We start from the raw sequence: 16,359 nt of genomic DNA, 5'->3' as shown, positions 1-16,359 counted from the left end.
GGTTTGGGGTATTAAAACTGAAACACTTCAAAGGAACTTGATTATTAGAATACACATACCACCATTCTTGGAATCATATGTTCATGTTCCTTTTTATTTTCAGGCTCTTAATCACTGCCTTTCTTAGGAACCGCTGCAAGTTCTACATGCAGAGTTTGGTGTCCCAGGCCTTGGCTTCAAAGTTACTTAGCCATGGGTTGCTGTCTTTCCAGCTACAAGTTCCTGTTCATCCACTTTCACCTGGGTCAATCTACTGATCCAGAAAACCATGTGGCTGCAGGCAGACACCCCAGCACCACCACACTGAAGGCGTGGCACAGTCAGCCAAGGCAAGAGGTGAAAGGTTCCCTAGCACTGGCATCCTACACTCACTGCTACCTCAGAGGACACTTCCACATTGAGTACCGCTGATAAAATACCTCAGTGATACCCAAACAATGAGGTCTCACACATCTCCCACCCTGCACCAGCTCCAGCATTCATTTCAGTCATTTTTACTCAAAGTAGGACACTATTCCTTCCAAAGAGGTTTGGCCAGGATGAAAACAGGAGATGGAAACAACTCCCACCTGTGACCTGCTCTACCTATTTCCTGTGTTCCAAGCAGCTGCACCCTTAGATCCTTACCACTCAGAAAAGTCAAATTCCACTTCAGAGGAAGCCACACTGAAGACTGAGACACTTGGGCATTATAGTAAATCCTTTAACCAGCTGTAAATTCATTGGTCTCAGACTGGCCACCCATACAGTAGTGTCTGGAGAGGCTGTATCATATTTTATTTTATTCGAAAGCACAGGGATCAACTATTTAGGCTAGGAATTAGTGCCTCACTGGACAGTTTGCTCTGCTGCTGTCCAAGCAGCACTAATTCTGTAGCACAAAGTGTTTTTTCAGTCTCTGAGACTTCCAGCTCTCACACAGAGTTCTAACTTTTGCTTCTATTTTGAGGCTGGCTGGTTTGTTCTCTTTTTTACCATGTTCATGCAATGAAACAAACCAAACCTGGCTTTTTAGAGAACTTCACTTTATACTCAAAGCCTCTCCAGGAAGCAGCAGTGTGGCTACATTACTCAGAGGAGACCAATGCTACTTTCTACTCACAGTGAGGCCGTATCGGGGGATGCTGAAGTACTTGAGCCAGTTCAGCCAGCCCATTACTGAAGGGAGGTTCACTAAGAGGCCTGAAAAGATCTGAAATAGAACAGAAGAGATTGATGAGTCACAGACTCTGTTTACTGCAAATAATACCATTCCTGCACAGATGCTGCAGTTCCCAGCAGAGGTGCCCTGGGATTGATGGACCTACTACTGTTGTCATGCCTGTACCCACAGACATGGGTTGGAGCCTTGCAGCACTCCCAGGCTGCTGACCCAACAGCATACCCAAGTACTTCAGCTGAACTGCTTGCAAAGAGGTCAGAAAGGTTTTTTACATCCACATGTGGGCTAAGAAGCATGATCACAACTTCTTACTCAGGAGGACTGTCCTATGGTAGAGCTAGCCAGAGGCTAAAGAGGGATGACTGGGAGATAAAAAAGTGGAGAATCAAAAATGAGAAGAACGGGGAACTTGGGGTGTTATTGTTTCAGTCTTCCCCTCTGTCCTACATCTTTCATCCATGCTTTCTCTTGTCTGGAAAAAGATTTGCTTTTACTTCTTAGTACAAGCAGTCTTCACAGCTAAACATGACACTTCAGCCTCTGCTTCATCACAAGTGATCTTGTGCTTACTCCACTGACTTTCACTCGTCACTGTCACTCCTTATATACTGTGACATAACTCAATGTACATCAGCTGCCCTTGACTACACATGCACACTTCTCACCCACAGCAAGAAGTTGAAGCAGGATACTATTACTTGGCATATTGCAAAAGCAGATTGAATTGCAAATCAAGGAATAAGGGATGGACTGTGGCTCAGAGTATGCACACAGACAGTGACCAGGAATCACCTAACAAGAAGTATGTAACTTGGTAGGTCTCACAGTCAAGAAGTTCCATCACCAGCACCACCTCTTTGAAAAAGAATTCACAGCTCTCATGAGTAGTCAAGATTCCTCTCTCTCTTGTTCTCTTCCTTAAAAAATTGGGGAAGAGTATTGAAGTAATTTCTTGAACCCAAGGGCAATACTGAATTAAAAAAAGAGAGGGTTTTCAACTTCTAATCCCACTTAGGCAGCAAAAATTAATGCAAAAAAATCAACAGATCTGAAGTTTATTTCAGGACTTTTTCCTTTTAAATGATCTAGTTGACCACTTATATTTCTAATACTGGAAATGCAAGATTTTTTTTAAATCCATCTTTGTAAGGACAGTTTAATAAAAACAAACAACACTTGTTTGGGGCACACTGTTTGGAAAGTTCTGGTGGCATCACAACTACTGAACTGCACCTGAGCAGTGATCTGACCCTTAGACTACAAGCTGGCAGAAGTATATCTTTGACCCTATAGTGACCATAAAATCACAAGCAAGGGGCTGACATGCCACTGGACTATGGATAGTTTAGCCTGCCTAGGGCTAGCTCAACCCAATCCTCTCAGCTGGTCTCAGCTTTTTGCTCCCCTCCAGGAGGAGTGCACACCCCCTTATATACTTACAAGCATCAGGACAAAACAAATAGTGATGAGCAGATTGGCCACAGCCACCACATCCATCCCAGCACTGATAGCCAGGGACATGGCTGTGGCAGTGTAGGACACCAGTACCAGAGTCAGCATGAAGAAGAAGAACCGCCCTGCAACAGCTTGGTATCCTGTCAAAAAACAGAAAGGTAAGAGTCCAGTAAACAACCACATTATGAGTTCCAGAGAGGAATCCTATACAAGACAGGCATGTCAGGAAGGAAAACCAAGTTTGGAGTTGGCAGGAACTATGCATGCTTCAAAGGCCCACAGAGCATTACCAAAACACGTTGTCGGGCAGGTCCCTGTCTTAGATTGCTGCTGTCTCTGCCCCTGCCCCAGAGTCCTCCAAAGTTATGATGCCAAGCACTTAAATCAGTTGAAGGTTCAAGTAGTAGTATGTTATAGATACAGGAATTAAGCTCTGGCTATGTCAGAAATCAAATGTGTTGGAAGACGACAGGTTCAATGAAAGCATCAATTCTTTACCAATCATCCAGTAACTGATGCATGAGAATATGATGGCTGGAGTAGTTCTCATGGGCAGCAGATCTCCTATCATCAAGGCCAGGAAGTAGGCAGACACACGGTAATATCCACTGGTGTACTGATGGCTGCGAGGACAGGAAGGAGGGGAGTTGTACAGGTTTAGAGTTTCTGTGGGAAGCGGGCTCAGAGTGCATGTTTGGTTTATCCTGATTTGTTTTCTGCTCTTTCTGCCACTGACTCCTCTCTATGCAAATTGCTCATATTCTCTGTGCTCTCCCTGATCACTCTGTAAAGTAAGGGCTGATCTGTCTCACAGACCCTGCAGTCAAACTGACACCCCTTCCACGGAAAGTGAATGAAAGGCTGTGTGACTGCTGTGTAAAATACCAGAAAAAATCTCCTAAATCTCTTTTCAAAGAAAAAGATCCTTAACACAAGAGCACAGGGAAGCGTTAGACTGCTATAAACTGGAGGAACACTTCATCTGCTGCTAACTCATATAGCTGCTTCCAGGGAAGAAGGAATGATACCCAACAATGGGAAAACACCTTTGGAACATCAACCCAGTTCACAGGGCAATTAAATGTCATTATGATTGTTTTGCTGCTTAATGGAGCTCATGAAAAGATGCTTTAACTGGTGAGGTGCCTAAATCCCCATTGACATAGCTGGTAAACTACACTGAGAAGCAGGGCAGACTAGCAAGAAATGGCAGCTTGGGGGAATTTCACTCCTGAGCAGTTGTTAGGATCAATACTAAGCTGCTCTGAGCAGCCTGTGGGTGGACATGTACATTCCAGGCATAAATCTCCAGTTTCCTCTTTACTGCATAGGATCTGTCTCTTGCCCTTCCACTGCATGAGGTGGAGGTGCCTCCAAACGACACTTTCAACATGTATGTATATATACATGCATGTATACTGTATCTACATGCATTTACACACAGATACACACATACAAACACATATATATATGTATATATATAAAAATATAAAGAATAATTATACAGATATTATACATAATATTGTAAGTAAAGTAATAAATGCAGTAACTATATATAATTACATATTAAAGTAATTATTTATAACAAGAATGTAATAACTGAGCACATCCTTCTAAACAGAGGGATGCGCTTGATTATTAGCGAGCTCTTGTAAGCCAGACAGCAGCCCTCTTCATCTGAGCATCCCTTGCAAAGTTTTTCCAGGAATTCTCCCTTCATTTTTGCACAGTCTTGCCATTTTAGGACCATTGCAAGACAGGCTTTCAACCCTTGTGAGCAAGAGGGCAGGAAGGGTTCACAGTCTGCAGGATTCACATGCAGACTTCAAAACCAGCTGTTACCAGAAGTGGGTTGGAAAACCAGCTCCAGTAAACTGTCACACAGAAAGCAAGTAAAAGCATTTCCTCCTTCCCGCAGCTCTTAGCATTTCAGCTCCCTGCTCTATAGACTAAGTTAGCATTACTATTACAATCTGATGTTGCAAGGGAGCAATGAAGTCTTTGGTGGTAATAATTTTGTTTAGCGTGTAAGATACTCCCCCATCTTGTTCCAGGGTATGAGACCGTCCAAGTGCCTTACTACTTACACAAATAGTTTCTTGTCTCTGATGAATAGCTCAATTGCAGAGACACTGGAAAAACACTGGTTTGTGGTGACAAAAAACAAGGATCCAACCCTAGAAGGCAAAACAGAACACTGCAACAGCGAGGGAACAACCAGATCAAACACTGTCAGCCTCAGACATCATCATACCATCAAGTCAGTGCTTTTCTCTGTCCACAGAATGGATATTTAATTGTGCTACTGTAAATCTTAGCTGTATCCTTTATCTTTCCTTTTACATCCCCTTTGTACTTATGTGCAAGCCTGGCAGAACTGTGGCCCCTTTAGGAACCTTTGCAATTCCATGCTGCAGTGCTCTGAGGCTTGTGAACCCAACCCTCCTTGGGTCCAAGTGGATCCCAAGGCCTTCCTTCCCTGTGCCTCAAACCTGACTGCTACAGATAGAAAAATGAGCAAAGCTGTGGCTTTTCATCTTACCGATTCTGAATGCCACTTCGGTCCAGTTTTACACCAAAAAAGATAGCACCCACAACCAAGGCTAGAATTACAGTCACTGCAATCTGGAAGTGGAAAGAAGAAAGGAAAAAGGAAGTCCTTCAGATAAGTAAAAAAGTTAGGAACTAACATTAAGTCATCTGCAGGGTTTAAGATTCACACCTGCCTAAAGCCTTGCTCTTGGTGAGGCAATGTATACCTATGACACACACAATTCAAATCCTTATGAGTTTTTCAGATTTTATCCTCTTCACTTTCCTACTTTGTTCTTTGGCTAGGAGAGTTTAGCAGAAACACTCTTATAGAATAACCGAGTTTAAAATTTAAAGTGAGGCACAAAATTAACATCACCCTAGAAGATCCCCATGTGAACCAGAGAATGGAGCACTTTATGCCCTCCCCAAAACTTCAGTGCAGTAGTCCTTAGCTAAACTAAACCAGAGGTTTTTTCCAAAGGCCACAAAGGTAGCTGAGCATCTCACTCCACTTACATGGCAGTGGCACAGGAGTTTTCTGTTTCCCCATCTGCCTTTGAAAACAAGAGTTTGTCCTACAAACTGCAGATCATGGGACTGAGAGCAGCAAGAGTCTGAGACTTTTAGCAATTGTTACCTACTTGTGCAATGGAGGCCTGTGGGTTCCTGATGAGATTTTTCAGGGAACGCTTGGACACCCAGTACAGCTGAGTGAGGAATCCATTTGCATAGGTAATCTCATGCTCCTGCTTGGATAGTCTCTGCTTGCTTCCCCGTCCAAGCTCCACTTTCCCCAGTGCTTCCTTTGTGCTCTGATACAGGCTGGAGCTGAGATATTTCTGGTGCAGCACATCCACCACACTGCTATCCACGTTGTCTTCTGCCACTCCATTTTCACTCCTCACTTCTGAGTGAGAAAAACAAGATACGGCTTGTGATTCCCTATCAACCTGACCTTCAGATATGGCCCATCAATAAGCTTAGCAGTTCTGGAGGCTGAAGAAAGGCAGAAATGCCCAGAGAATTTGAGTTGTTCAAGCCTCTAGCTCTGAGTTTAGGAGGACAGCTTGAGTGAAAGGTTTTTCCTGCATTTTTAATCAAACCTAGCTAATCTGCCCATTCCTTCTGGCACAAAACAGTCATACTCTTAAAACAAGGCACCAGAAAACCTTTGTTTCATTGAATTTGGGCAAAATCAATGTTTGCTCTGATTCACATTACTGAAAAGTGCTTTACAAAAATCTGTTCCCTTATAATCCTTCAGTCAACGATGTACTACAGTATCCCCAAACAAGTATTTCCAAACATTTCACTCACTGTATTGCTAGAGAATTCGTCCTCTAATAGTTCCAGTCTTTTTCACTGTCCTGTAAATCCATCACTCCCTAGCCTATCTACCTTGGCTTCTCTGCAGCAGCCTCTTACATGACTGAAAACTTCTGTCAGCTGCCTCTTGAGACTAAGCAGATCTAGTTTTTCCAGTCTTTTCCACATAGGGTTGTTGTTTTTATTTTTGATATTTGTCATTGCTCTCCTATAAAACTGAAGTGAAAAAAAATCTTAAAAGTTTTCTGAGCTCTTTAAAGAAGAGCAAAGTATATATATTAGTAGGAAAAATAAAAAGATAATGAAATGCTCTTAGGCTCAAGGAAACCCAGAGAATAAGAGCTTGCCATCACCACATACAACTTCCCTTCTACACTAGCCAGCAGTGGATTTCTCCTTCACAATTTACCTTTTTCTGTGTCCACAGGTCTGTGATCTTCCTTGCTTGCTGCCACAGCAGTTGAATCACCATTTATGACATCGAGGAAGAAGTCAGCTGGATTGTTGAAGGGTTCACATTCATATCCTTAAAAAAAAACCAAAACAGACCAAACCAAAACCACACATGCAACGTGTTTGTATTGCACAGAGCACACCTTAGAAGGTTAGGTCTAATACCGTATCACCTTTCCATAACCCTGCTACCAGAAGGCTTCACTGCTTTTTTTTAAGTGCTACTTTACAGCAGTAGATTGACAGGACTTAGGAGGTGGTGAATCCAGGGTATCTAAAGAGTTTGAAAGTTGCTTATTCACTGATTTTAGGTGAGGAGAAGTCTCTAACTTGCTTCTACACAGCTCAGTATGGACAACTCTTGCCTCCTTCTCAGTGCTGGTTAACCATATCCCACTCTGAAAGACACACAGTTCCTCAGCAGAGGTTCCTGGATGTCTCTTCTACAGACTCAGATACTTCTTCCAGAGACTCAATTCTTGCTGTTGTTTCCCTGGTCACAAGGATGAGGAAGGGCTGTCCAAGAGCAGCTTCTTATATCATTCTAACTATGGGACAAGGAGGAAATTAAAAACAAACAAACCCAAAGATGCTTCTACAGCTTCCCTGAGAGAAAGGAAGTGAGCTACTAAGAGGAGGAGCAGAAGTACTGACACTGGTTAAAGCACCTCCCTTAAAGTCAGGGAAAGCTTACAGTCTAATGTGTCCATGGTTGCATCTACAGACTGGAAGTTCACTCCACATTCTCTGTTCATTATTTTCAGACATCTTCATCCTGCTTACTTGGAGAGAGGGCAGCCACCCAACAGTGCAACTATTAACCCATCTTAAGACACCGTAATTCTGTTTTCTTGGTTGTCCATCTGCATTCAGTCTAGAGCATGTTTTTGGATCAATTTGTACAGATTGCTGCCAATCTGCAGGCTGTGGTTCAAAAACCACTAGATCTGCCACCGAGACCTGGTACAACTACAAGTATTACCTTGTCTGTTGGACATCATGCTTCTACATGTCCAACTGATTCTTGGTTTTTGTCCTCATGCAGGGCAAAACAAAGGCAAGAGAGAGCCATGCTCTCATCTGAAAATTTTTGGGTTTCTCATTCTGTCTTTTTTCTAACATAACACTGCTCAGACTGTATGTGTACCGTCTCTAACATCTTAGTGATAGAGAAGCATGGGACGGTTATCCCATGCTAGGGTAAGAATTTACACACAGATTTAACTCATGAGCCAGTTGCTTTTGCTCTTGGCATGGAAGACTTACCAATAGAACTGAAGTACTCCAGGGCTTGCTTTGCAGGACCATGGTACAGCACCTTTCCCGAAGCCAGTAATGTCAGACTGTCAAACAGCTTGAATATGGAATAGCGGGGCTGATGGATGGAAAATATGATGGTTCTCCCTCTTCTTGAGAGCCTGAAACAGAAACAAACCATCTCTTTGAATTTCAGGAAGGCAAACCCCAAGTATCCAAATCCAAGACAAATACTTCACAACTTCTCAGGGTCTTGACCCACAAAAACTGTCGTTTCCCCTTCTCTGTCACTGTGTCAGATGCTGTCTGCAAGACCTTCTAGAGAGCACCCATCATTACAGGAGACCATCACTGCAGTCCAGGTAGCCAGAGTATGATGTTGTCTGTAGCTAGCAAAGCCTGAGGCCACAGCTGTGTATAAACCCTCCTTACATGTTTTTTACACCAGATCTCAACCTGACTACTGTGCTCCATGGCAGCACCAGGCATTACTTAGCAGGCTGTATAAGTCTGGCCAGCTGAGATTCCTCTTAGGTCTTTTGCTGAAGATTTACTCTAAAGAAAAATCAAAACAAGTGTCCCTTGAGGTTTGTCAGATGCTCTTTCAAGTGCTTTAGCACTGATGCCCAGCAAGTACCCTTGACAACCAAAGACCTATATCCACAAACAGCAGAGCAAAGTGACCCCCAGAAGCAAAACCAGACAACATGCCGCAAACCCAGGAGGAGGACTGGAAAGTCATTCTCATTAAATAAGCTTCTTTGTCTTCCTGGCATGCAACGTTGTTCTAATTGTCAGAAGACAGTTCATCTCCTAAACACTGGACACTGAGGGTAAATCTGCAGGTGAAGTCAGATCTGAGTTCAAGACTGTTATCAGGGGGGGCCTTTGTAATAGACTCAGATGGAAAGCCAAGAAATTATGATTGCAAGGCCGGACCTTCCAGTCCACCCCTCGTTGTGGCAAAGGGAAGCTGTCCAAGCTACATCTGCTTTTTGGGCTCCAATCCAATGCTTGCTGTGGAAAGATTCCCATAAGCTTAAAAAGGCTTTGGAAAAGACCCAAACAAATCATTTACTACCACTTCTGAGTCTATTTGTCTAGCTATTAAAAAAACAACAACAAAAAAAAGGAGCACTAGCTACTCAGTCATAAGAACATTCCTTTTTTTACTAATGAGTTGACAACCAAATTGCAACACAGCCCTGAAGAACTGATTCTTACTTCTTCAGAAGGATGAGTACTGCATTGGCTGTGCTGGCATCAAGGCCAGTTGTCGGTTCATCCAGAAAAAGGACTGGTGGCTCTGTGATGAGCTCCATCCCAATGTTGGTTCTCTTCCGTTCCCCTCCGGACACTCCCCGGATCAATTCAGTTCCTACCTGCAAGCAGAAGAAATAAGGTACTTGCAACAAGACCCAGTCAGTACATGCTCTGGAGTTGTGGGCTTTCCACACCCAGCAGCTGTTTTCATTTTCAGAGTCCCTTTAACGAACTCTAGGGCCAGCAGCAGGTGAGTTTGACTCAGTGTGAGGGACTGTGTAGCAGTAAGCTGAGCCTGATTTTCAGAGGTATCAGGTGCCTTATAACTTCAGGGAACAAGGATGACACTGACAAGGAAGAGACAGAATGAGGCCACAACATTCAGAGGAGGCACTGGTGTGTGGGGATGCCTTTTGTTGGTAGCTTGCCTGTTAATACAAGAGGTGCACAGAACTTTTCTATCACAGACCAGTCTTCCATCCCTCAGAGCTTTCAGAAATGAGAAAACAATTTCCTCGTCTTGTCCCACAAAGCCAGGAAGTGACTGAACAACTTTCCAAGATGCAATGACTAAGCGACTCCTTCCCTTCTGAATTTATACAACATGCTGGACATGGTTCAAAACCTTCCCCTTTTAGTAGCAAATACAAATACCTCTCTCCAAGCTCCCTCCTGAGCTGGAGACTGATTTCTTGCATGCAGTATGGTTTAGTCAGGTTCCTGTTTAGCTTCCTGTAACTGCACTACATACACCATACAGCCCAGAGATAAGCAGCTCAGCTTCCAGAGGTAGTATGATTTCTGAGAAAGGTGTTCTCGCTGCTCACCTTAGCATCAGCCACTTTGCTTAATCCCAGCTCATTGATTATCTGGGTGACTCGCTCTTCCTTCTCTTTAATGCTGATGGAGCTGGGGAGACGCAGCGCAGCAGAGAATTGCAGGTTCTCCCTCACCGTCATTGTGCCCATGACAACATCATCCTGAAAGTACAAATGGACAGTTGGAAAAACTCCTCAGCTGCCTCAGTGGGCACCAGAGTCCCTTAGTGGCAGTCACTAGATCAGCTTTTTGCAGACCACAGTGGAACATGGACTGAAGGACAACTCCCCTTTCAAATTTTACATGACATGAAATTCAAAGTCCTTCAGTAGCAACCAAGGGGAGAATGCAGCTCTGCAGGACCCACAGCTTACACCAAGCACCACCTCAGCCTGCTTTCAGGCTGAGAAGTTCAAGTGCAGACACTGCCACTTTGTACTGCATATGCATTCTATTTACTAGCCAAAGCGAGGCAGAGCAGGCAGTCATTTTGTACAGTTAAACTTCTGTCAGTCCAGTTGGAGCCAAAGGACGTTGCTAGTACTCAGTGTTCAAGGTAGAGACACTCAGGGCATCACCCTGGTCAGCTCTGTTCCCAGTTACAAGCCACACCTTGTTGTGGTCCAGAGCACCTGCTGAGTTCAGCTGCCAACAAGGAGCTTTCCCCAGCTCCTCACTGGCAGCAGCTTCTCAGAGAAGCAAGAATATTGCACCAAGACGCTCCTGATTTTTTCTATGTCTTAACTATGCGTATCTCTTGGACCTAAGACTTTTTTCTAAGGGTTACCCCTTTACAAAACTTCCAACAGTTGTGCACTTTGAGGGGGAATCAAATCTATCCACCTGACAGACCTGGGCAGCCTACAGCAACCTGCAACAACCATGAGCCAAACAGAGATTTATCATCAGGTCCATCCAGAGCTCCATGCCTCTCCATCACCCCACTCTGATATTTGTACCAATTCTGTATCCTACCATATGATGAGGAAAAGGGCTGCAACACTGGGTAGCTGCTGGGAAATATGCCTGTTACATCAGGCATCTTTGGAAGACATCCCCTAAGCTGCAGGGCAGCAGATTCTTGCCTGCTTTGGGACACTGCCCACATCAGATGTAGTGCATCAGTAGCACAAATGATACACCAGTCAACCATGTTTGGCACTGGAGTTAACAGAGGAAGACAAGAATGTGCTGCTTTGCTGCCAAAGATGGTTTTGGCATTTCATACCTTCCCCTCCCTTCCCACAACCCCCCAGTCTCTGACCCTAGCCTTCCATTCTCCACTCTCAGATCCACCAAAACAACTACACTGGAAACTAAACTGTGAATTTAAGCTTAATACCAAACATAACCAACAGTGGTATGACACATTCGCTCTCACAGCATGAATGCAGAGACCACCAGCAGTTTTATGGGGATAACATATGACTTAGCATGCGTATATGCTTATCTGCACAAAACTGGTTCTATAATTATGTATGTATTTAGGACTTAAGTGTTGTTTGTAGTTTTTGGTCCATCTTTATCGAGCCAGGGAGTACTGCATGGGGTGAGAACAGGGAGAGACCATTTAATGTTTCACCAAGTTGCTTATCATTTTAAGGTTATGTTTGGTTGCTTTGGACATTTGAGAGACAAATGTCTCAAACTGGGACCACTTGCAAGAAACTTACAGGCTATTCATCAACCACTGAGGATGTGGGGATCTTTGACCTCCAGGATCAAGATTCAGCACCAGTCTCATCCCACAGATCCTCCCAGAGCCCCCCAGCTGGCAGTTTTCAGCTGCCTATGTCACATCTGCCTGTAGTCAGAACCCTGGATGGTTTCCAGATTCGGCTACTCATATGGCTGCCAAGAATCCCCTTCTCCCCAAGTTCCCCAGGGCTTTGAGGGTCTATTATTGGTCCAGGCCTCCACCCACTTCCGCAGATTCAGCTGGCTTTTCCTGTCTCCGAGTGGAATGAACCTTTGTCACAGCCAGCTAGAATCAGAGGAAGAACAGCAGGGATCTACTTATTTCCTAGAATTATTGTCTGATAGTTTGAAGGTACTTCTGCCAGCTAGAACTGCTTCTGAGTTTAACAACAAGAGCTTTTGGGTGTCACGGGTTTTTTTCCTCCTTTTTTTAAAAATCTTTGCTAGCTTTTCAGGGCAGAGCCCAAAGGACAAGTCACAGCAGCCCAGCAGTTTGGGCATCCACGTGGCCGTGGGAAGACAAAGACCTCTGTGCTTGACTAAGCTAGAGTAACAGTTGGATCTTCTTGTCTTCCATATCCCAGATAAAAACTGAATAGTGTAATAGCTGAGTTATCAAATTAGGCTCTGTAGGGATCACTGAAAATTACTGCTAAACTAGTAGTTCCTGCTTTCCTCATCTTAAGTGGTCTTCCATCCCAAGGTCTCCCAGGCCTTGCAGAAAGCAGTTACTCACCTGCACAACGTATCCTGAGATGCACTTGAAATTTGGAGGTTGTGGGATGCCATCTATAAGCACTTCTCCAGACAGACCTGCTGGGTCCTTTCTGGCAGCCAGCACATCTAGGAGACTTCAGACAAACACCAGGCATTAGGTTTTGCAATAACTGTTGCTTTTACCCTTGACTGGGTAAGAACCATCAGCCAGCACTGAGTTACAGCCTGCTCTCAGCATGCTGCAAACCAGAGGGCATAGGAAGGGGCTTCCCCTACTCTGCAGGCTTTAGCTCTTTGTACAGAAAGTCTGGTGTACATCCAGGATTTTCCAGCACACGGTGTGCCACAGCAGTATGGCAGTGTACAGACACGCACAATTCACAACAGTCAACCCCCCACAGACATAAACTTGGTCTGTGTATTTATAGATAACCTCAAATGCACAGGGACAAAAGCACCCTGCTGAGTCGTTGCAGGCTGCTCTCCAGCCAGGGGAGCACAAAACTAACTCCTTTGATCTCAAGGAAATTAATCCATATGGGCATAAACAAGACTAGAGTTACGATTAATGCTATAAGGTAATTTTTTTTTAATGTATCACTGGATCCTCCTTACTGCCAATGCAGAGGCCAGCATGTTTGCCAGCTAAGTAAACTGCCCTGATGAAGTGCTGCTCTTGAAAGCATCCTGATTAACCAGCAGTCTCCTTAGAAAAGAAGATCAATGGTTACCACAAAAACACACCTGTGTGAACTCTGGCCATATTTGAGAGTGTCTGACATTCTTACAGTCAGAGAGTGACAAAGACCTCTCTGACCACAGGAGAGAAAACAGCATTAGCACTGGATGGAGATAGTCTACATGGTATTTCTGTGTGCCTTCATCCAAACAACTCAAGCACACGTGCAGTCCCACCAGCAGGCCAAGTTGGGGTAAGGATCCAGAGCATCCTACAGACTGCATTCCTGTCAGTTATCAGAGAGGGGTCTGGCCTAGCAGCTTCAAGGAAGTCTTGTTGCAGTGAGTTCAGAGGGAGTGTCATCTGCCATGCCCCAGGGGAGCTTGTACCCCATTCCCACCCTGTTACCAGTCAGGACAGAGCCCACATCTGAGCTCCAGTCACCCCAGTTCTGCCTGGTATCTTAAGTCAGGCCACCACCAAAGATGACTGCAGTACTACAGAGCACCAACTGGAGTAGATGGGGTGTGACACAGTCACAGTGCAAGAACTTCAGCAAAGCTGACAGAGGGCAGGAGGTCAAACTGTATCACCAGATTTCTCACAGGCATGCAAAGGTCTAATCCTGCAGATCCCTCAAATCTCCCCCAACCCTCAGAATCCCAAATATACTTTGAACAGCTGACTGTCCATTTAAAGGAGCAGAAGGTACTCACGAAGATTTCCCACTCCCTGTTGGCCCCAGGATAGCATTCAAGCCTGGTTTCATAATGCCACTGGAAGAAGGAAAGAGTTGTTTACAAATAAGGACATTTACAAGGACCATCCATATTCAGCTTTTAGTAGAGGTGAGGTGTGAACAAAATGCCGTTGAAAGGAAAACTTCAGAGATTAAAAAATTCTTAAATCTGAAATCAATAAGCATTTTTCCTTTCTGTCCCAGACTGCCAGTCAGAACAGAATCAGAACTGGACATAAAAAGCAATCCACAAAAGACAGAAATTAAGTGTCTTCCCTGCTGAGCTGGGTCTTGAAAAGAAGCAACAACTGCTCTCTATTGCTCATTTCCTCTGACTGCACCTTGAACCATAGCTAAGGGAACCCTCAGATCTTCTGGCAGAAGAGTTCACAAAAGTTTGGTCCTAATTTGTTCAGATCAATAACTGAACCTGCTTCAGTTATATTCCAGCTATTTTGCCTAAAAGCAAATCAAAGTGCTCACATGAACTGCTGACTGGCAGGAGGGCAGTCATTTCTGTACCAGCACAGCTGGATCTGGAAGGTGACATGAGGTCACTGGTTCACAGCAGCAGATTAATTCCTACCCTCTAGTATTTCATTTAAGCAAGCACTTACTTAACATTATGAAGGATCTTCTTTTCCACAGTTTTCCGTTTACAAAGGAATCCACTGGACTGCTTAACAGAGTACTGGATGTTATGGAAACTCACAACGGAGCCCCGAGGACATCGCAGGGACTCCTGTGTTGGAACAGAACGTTGAAAATTGCCTGCTCCTTCTTCTTCTCCAACAGAAATAATGCTGTGATCAAATGTGTCTGACATCATGTCCTTGTTACACAGGTCAAGCTCCACTGCATGGAGGTTTTTGAGGTCACTATTGTTTTGAGCAGTTCCCATCTGTTGAGACAAAGAACACAGAAACATGAAGGAAGGAGACATGTGAACAAAAATTTCTCCAGAAAGTGTCTTGGAAAAGCAAGTTCATGCACACCACACCAATCAATACACATGCCAAGTTTCCAAAAGGATGGACATCCGCACCGGAACACATCAAGTAGTCCCCAAAGGCACGGAAACCCACAGATTTAGAACTAACCTTTAAGAACAAGAAGTATGTTCTTGAACTAAATGAGGCTTGCTCAAAGGGCATCTAAGGAGGCAAAAACAAGTTCACCTATGATGGTGACTGTCTTCTGCAACACAGTCGGGACTATAAATGGAAGCTGTTATCACTTAAAGAGACTCAAGCCCACGTTCTTCAGTCATAGCATGCTTATCCCGCTACCACCCAAAAAAAGCCAGCAGAGAAAGCCTATAAACGAATCCATGTGAAGAAACACAGCAAGAAAAATGGCTGTGTTTATTGAAAATGAAGGCCAGTCACATGCATCTTGTTTGCTGCACAAGTTTGTTCCAGAGATGTCAATGTGATTAAAATAACAATTACACATGCTAAAAATTTACTGTGATGCTGGGAAAAGCCAAGGTGCTCACCAGGTTAAAAGAGCAAGGAGAAAGACCTGTCCACAAAGACATCCATTGCTAGTTTCTTGAATTTTGTGAGAAGGTAGAGGTATCCCACCAACCACCCCCCTCCCACCATCTGCACTTCTTTCCTCCCAGGACTGAGAGGGTGATAACTAGCAGGACCACCACTACAGCAGTAGTAGATTTCTCAGGGAGTCACCCTATTAAGAAACTGGAGCTACAAAAGACAGGTTTAAAGAAATGGGAATTGTTCTTTCCTCTCTGCCTCTTCCTATCACTGAAAGCTCAACAAGTTGCACAAGTTTTTTCCCTGTGTAAGTAAAATAAAAATGGTGGGGAAAAGGGTTGTTTAGTTTCGACCCAAACTGAACTATAAAGCTGTGCACCCCAAGGAAAGCCTTGCTTATGGGAAACAACATAGGGTATGCTGGTTACATCAGCAAGAGATGGCTTACACACTTGAAAGGTTGCACAACAGATGATGAGAAAAAAAAAAAAACAAACTAACAAGATGACAGTGACACCAAGGACAAGGACCTTGTTAGACTTTTGAACATTTTTCTTGTATCTGTCCTGGCTAGGTTCTGTTGCTTAGTTCATCGTACACCCTTTTATGCAGATTTTTATAAAGATACCAATTAGCACTGGCAAGCTAAACCACAAGCGGATGTGTGCACGGACGGCAGGAGGACGAGAAAAGCCTAGCAGAGGCTACAGGTAGGCTCGGGCTGCAGCAGCACCTCACCAGCAGCGCCCCTCTGTCT

The 16,359-nt window shown here is 44.2% G+C and overlaps 1 protein-coding gene and 1 long non-coding RNA gene across 3 annotated transcripts in view; one reads left to right on the top strand and one right to left on the bottom strand.

Moving 5' to 3' along the window:
• Nucleotides 1–16,359, bottom strand: part of LOC103624475 (ATP-binding cassette sub-family G member 2-like) — a 19,055-nt gene that overhangs the window by 1,947 nt on the left and 749 nt on the right. The window contains exons 1-14 of one of the 2 annotated variants that reach the window (XM_017725951.1): nucleotides 15,204–15,272; nucleotides 14,721–15,004; nucleotides 14,081–14,140; nucleotides 12,705–12,819; nucleotides 10,279–10,431; nucleotides 9,413–9,570; nucleotides 8,198–8,349; nucleotides 6,888–7,004; nucleotides 5,794–6,059; nucleotides 5,160–5,242; nucleotides 4,705–4,794; nucleotides 3,116–3,240; nucleotides 2,603–2,757; nucleotides 1,103–1,192 (exon numbers count right to left, since the gene is read on the bottom strand). In XM_017725951.1, coding sequence (XP_017581440.1) covers nucleotides 1,103–1,192; nucleotides 2,603–2,757; nucleotides 3,116–3,240; nucleotides 4,705–4,794; nucleotides 5,160–5,242; nucleotides 5,794–6,059; nucleotides 6,888–7,004; nucleotides 8,198–8,349; nucleotides 9,413–9,570; nucleotides 10,279–10,431; nucleotides 12,705–12,819; nucleotides 14,081–14,140; nucleotides 14,721–15,004; nucleotides 15,204–15,257 — 1,902 coding nt within the window. In that variant the 5' untranslated portion in view covers nucleotides 15,258–15,272. Of the gene's footprint in view, nucleotides 1–1,102; nucleotides 1,193–2,602; nucleotides 2,758–3,115; nucleotides 3,241–4,704; nucleotides 4,795–5,159; nucleotides 5,243–5,793; nucleotides 6,060–6,887; nucleotides 7,005–8,197; nucleotides 8,350–9,412; nucleotides 9,571–10,278; nucleotides 10,432–12,704; nucleotides 12,820–14,080; nucleotides 14,141–14,720; nucleotides 15,005–15,203; nucleotides 15,273–16,359 lie in introns of those variants that run through there. The other variant, XM_017725952.1, reaches the window with a different exon arrangement.
• LOC108444662 overlaps nucleotides 15,362–16,359 on the top strand; it is a 16,977-nt gene continuing 15,979 nt past the window's right edge. Inside the window, exon 1 of the long non-coding RNA XR_001859290.1 lies at nucleotides 15,362–16,312. This is a non-coding gene — a long non-coding RNA (uncharacterized LOC108444662). The remainder of the gene's footprint in view (nucleotides 16,313–16,359) is intronic.

This window comes from Corvus brachyrhynchos, unplaced genomic scaffold (assembly GCF_000691975.1).
Source record: "Corvus brachyrhynchos isolate BGI_N302 unplaced genomic scaffold, ASM69197v1 scaffold61, whole genome shotgun sequence".
NCBI classification, from domain to species: Eukaryota; Metazoa; Chordata; class Aves; order Passeriformes; family Corvidae; genus Corvus; species Corvus brachyrhynchos.
This window is presented reverse-complemented; position numbering and strand designations above follow the sequence as displayed.